This window comes from Penaeus japonicus, unplaced genomic scaffold (genome assembly GCF_977035675.1).
Source record: "Penaeus japonicus unplaced genomic scaffold, GWHDUDI00000001_assembly GWHDUDI00000033, whole genome shotgun sequence".
NCBI classification, from domain to species: Eukaryota; Metazoa; Arthropoda; class Malacostraca; order Decapoda; family Penaeidae; genus Penaeus; species Penaeus japonicus.
This window is the reverse complement of record NW_028234435.1, coordinates 12,578,944-12,581,443: the sequence shown is the minus strand read 5'-3', so window position 1 is coordinate 12,581,443 and position 2,500 is coordinate 12,578,944. Positions and strand designations below refer to the sequence as shown.

Here is a 2,500-nt window from a genome sequence, read left to right as displayed (position 1 = left end):
ACCTCTAATAAAAATTCCTCTAATTGTTGTGTTAGTAAAACAATGAATGTTAAGTTTCCCAAATTTATTCATGATTTCACGATGTTCATTCTGAAATACGAAAAAGCTGCGTCTTCCTAAGCTTCTCCCTGGTTCTTGACCAGGTCAGTAATGCCACGGTCCAGCTCCGTCACCTGCTTCACGAAGTCGCCGTCCTGAAGGAGGCGAGCCAGCGACACCAGGCTGTGACGCAGCTCCTTCTTCGTCCTGCCCGTGCCCTCTGCCACAGCAGCCACGGCCACTTCAACGTCCTTCTCTGCAAATCCTGCGTCGAGGAAATGGGAGAGGGGCACTTTGCGGTGGCGCGGGCGGCCGTCGACGAGGTGGAACAGCGTGATCGACGTCTTCGAGCACTCACGGACGGGGAAGTAAAGTCCGCAGGTGAGCTGGCCGGTACAGTCTCTCCCTAGCAACGTCTTGAAGGGGTAGACGAGGTTCCTCCGCTCCGCTATGTCGACGCCGGAGAGGAAAGGTCTCGAAATGTGGATCAAGTTGTTGAAACGACGCGGTGGCTTTCCCTCCCGTTCCTCCGTCACTTCCCAAACCACGAAGGCCGCGTTGTTAGGCTGGTACTTGTAGTGGAAGGTCCTGGACACGTCGGCGCGGGTCGTGCTGCCTCGGATAGGACCCGATTGCGGCGCGAGACCGTCCTCCATCACGGTTACGGGCTGGCCGACGTGGTAGCCCGGGTCGAAGAGCATGACTCCCGGGCGGCCGCACACGCTCAGCCTCACGCACAGCATCACGTGTTCTTTTAAATTGGTAGTGTTGGGCGGGACACTGCCGGAGCAATACCAGTCCACGTCCTTCACTTCCTCCTCACAAGAAACCTAATACAGACGATACTGTTAGTATTTATATTTGACGCTTTAACCCCTTGTGGTGGTACAGTTGTACGTCTGTGACCTGCCACATCCGGATCTCTGGTCAAGAGATCCGGACACGCTGGTGCGAGGGGGTTCCCGTCAGCCCTGTCTGCGGGGAAGGGAGAAAACTTTTCTTTTTTCCTAATAGTAATGCGAGTGCATTTGTATTTTGCTAATCTATTTTTTGTCATGCATGATATATATTATGTTACTTTGGCAAAACTTTAATTGGTATAATATATATATATATATATATATATATATATATATATATATATATATGTATATATATATATACATATATATTTATTTATTTATCTATCTTGACTTCAGCGCTACAAGAACTTGAATTAAAACCTCATGTGTTTCTCTCATGATCCTTACCTGGTATGTGGCATCCTTCAAGCCGGGGTAAAGAGCCTCGAGAGGAGAGAGCCTGGTGGCAAGGTCACCCGCTAGCCCGACGCAAGTGTAACGACCTGGCACGACCGGGGGATCGTAGTCACGGTAGAATTCCTTCAAGTCGTCATATTCCTCTGGAGACGCCAGGTATTCCTTGCTAAAACTGCAAGGAAAATGCTATTAGAACATCGCGAATTGACATAAAGTCATCTGTATACACGGACCAGTTTATATATATATATATATATATATATATATATATATATATATATATATATATATATGTATATATACATATTAGAAAATTATATTAGAGAACATGAAACAGATTCGGTTCAAGGTCATGCCAAAAGTAGATATCAAAAAAAGAGAATCCGGACTACTCACGTGAGGAAGTTGGAGAAGCTGTCGTAGCACTGGGCGTCGAGAGCGACGTGGAGGACCCGGGTCGCCCTCGTCACAAACCCGAAGTAGTGTTGGAGGCTGGAGAACTTGAGGTCAGGGCGCTCGCACCCCCACTCCGGCAGGGGAAGGGGGCGTTCCAGGGGCCACTCGTCCTCGCCCCAGTCACTGTCGTCATCGTCGTCGTCTTCGCTGTCGCTGTCGTCGAGGTGGAGGCCAACCGGGGCGTCGGAGCTGACCACGGACGTCCCTAGCCCCGAGTGGTAGCCCGAGGACGTCGTCGAGTAGCCTGGGAGCGGCCGGACGTCGCTGCAGCCCGAGCAACACTCGCTGTTGGCATAAATAAGACCGAAGGCACTGAGTAAAGAGCGTCTGGAATCATACTGAATTACGGGAATCTCTCCTTCATATACCGAATATCAAATTCTTAAATTCTTTTCGTAACAGCCATTCTTCAGGCGCCAAACCTACCTGATGTCGCTGCAGGACTGGGCCCAGCGGAGCTTCTTCCCGAAGGTGCCTTGGCGATGGGGAGTGCCATCGCCCGTACGAGTCCTGGAGATGCCTTCCTCGAGTCAACTAGGCCACGTGTCGCCGAGTAAGAACAGGTTGTCCTCGGTTTGGGATACCTCCTCACCCTCAAGGACTACCTTGTCCGTGAGGGTCAGGTCATGAAGACTTAACTCATTTCTCTTGTTTGTACTCGCTGGGAAAAATGAGATCGAAATACTAATTACAAGAAATATGCTTGATTTGTAGAATTAAATACCGTTCCTCTTAAACAAAATACA

The 2,500-nt window shown here is 49.5% G+C and overlaps 2 protein-coding genes across 2 annotated transcripts in view; both read right to left on the bottom strand.

Moving 5' to 3' along the window:
- Positions 1-116: 116 nt before the first annotated feature.
- Positions 117-954, bottom strand: LOC122246402 (uncharacterized). Its single transcript, XM_086556658.1, has 2 exons — positions 937-954; positions 117-869 (listed from the first exon to the last, which is right to left on the bottom strand). Exons 1-2 carry the CDS (start codon positions 952-954, stop codon positions 117-119), a joined length of 771 nt encoding a protein of 256 aa, XP_086412784.1.
- An 80-nt stretch (positions 955-1,034) lies between these two features.
- The window catches only part of LOC122246392 (uncharacterized), a 2,226-nt gene continuing 760 nt past the window's right edge, over positions 1,035-2,500 (bottom strand). Inside the window, exons 3-6 of the mRNA XM_086556656.1 lie at positions 2,347-2,415; positions 2,181-2,229; positions 1,695-2,066; positions 1,035-1,470 (exon numbers count right to left, since the gene is read on the bottom strand). Coding sequence (XP_086412782.1) covers positions 1,224-1,470; positions 1,695-2,066; positions 2,181-2,229; positions 2,347-2,415 — 737 coding nt within the window. The 3' untranslated portion in view covers positions 1,035-1,223. The remainder of the gene's footprint in view (positions 1,471-1,694; positions 2,067-2,180; positions 2,230-2,346; positions 2,416-2,500) is intronic.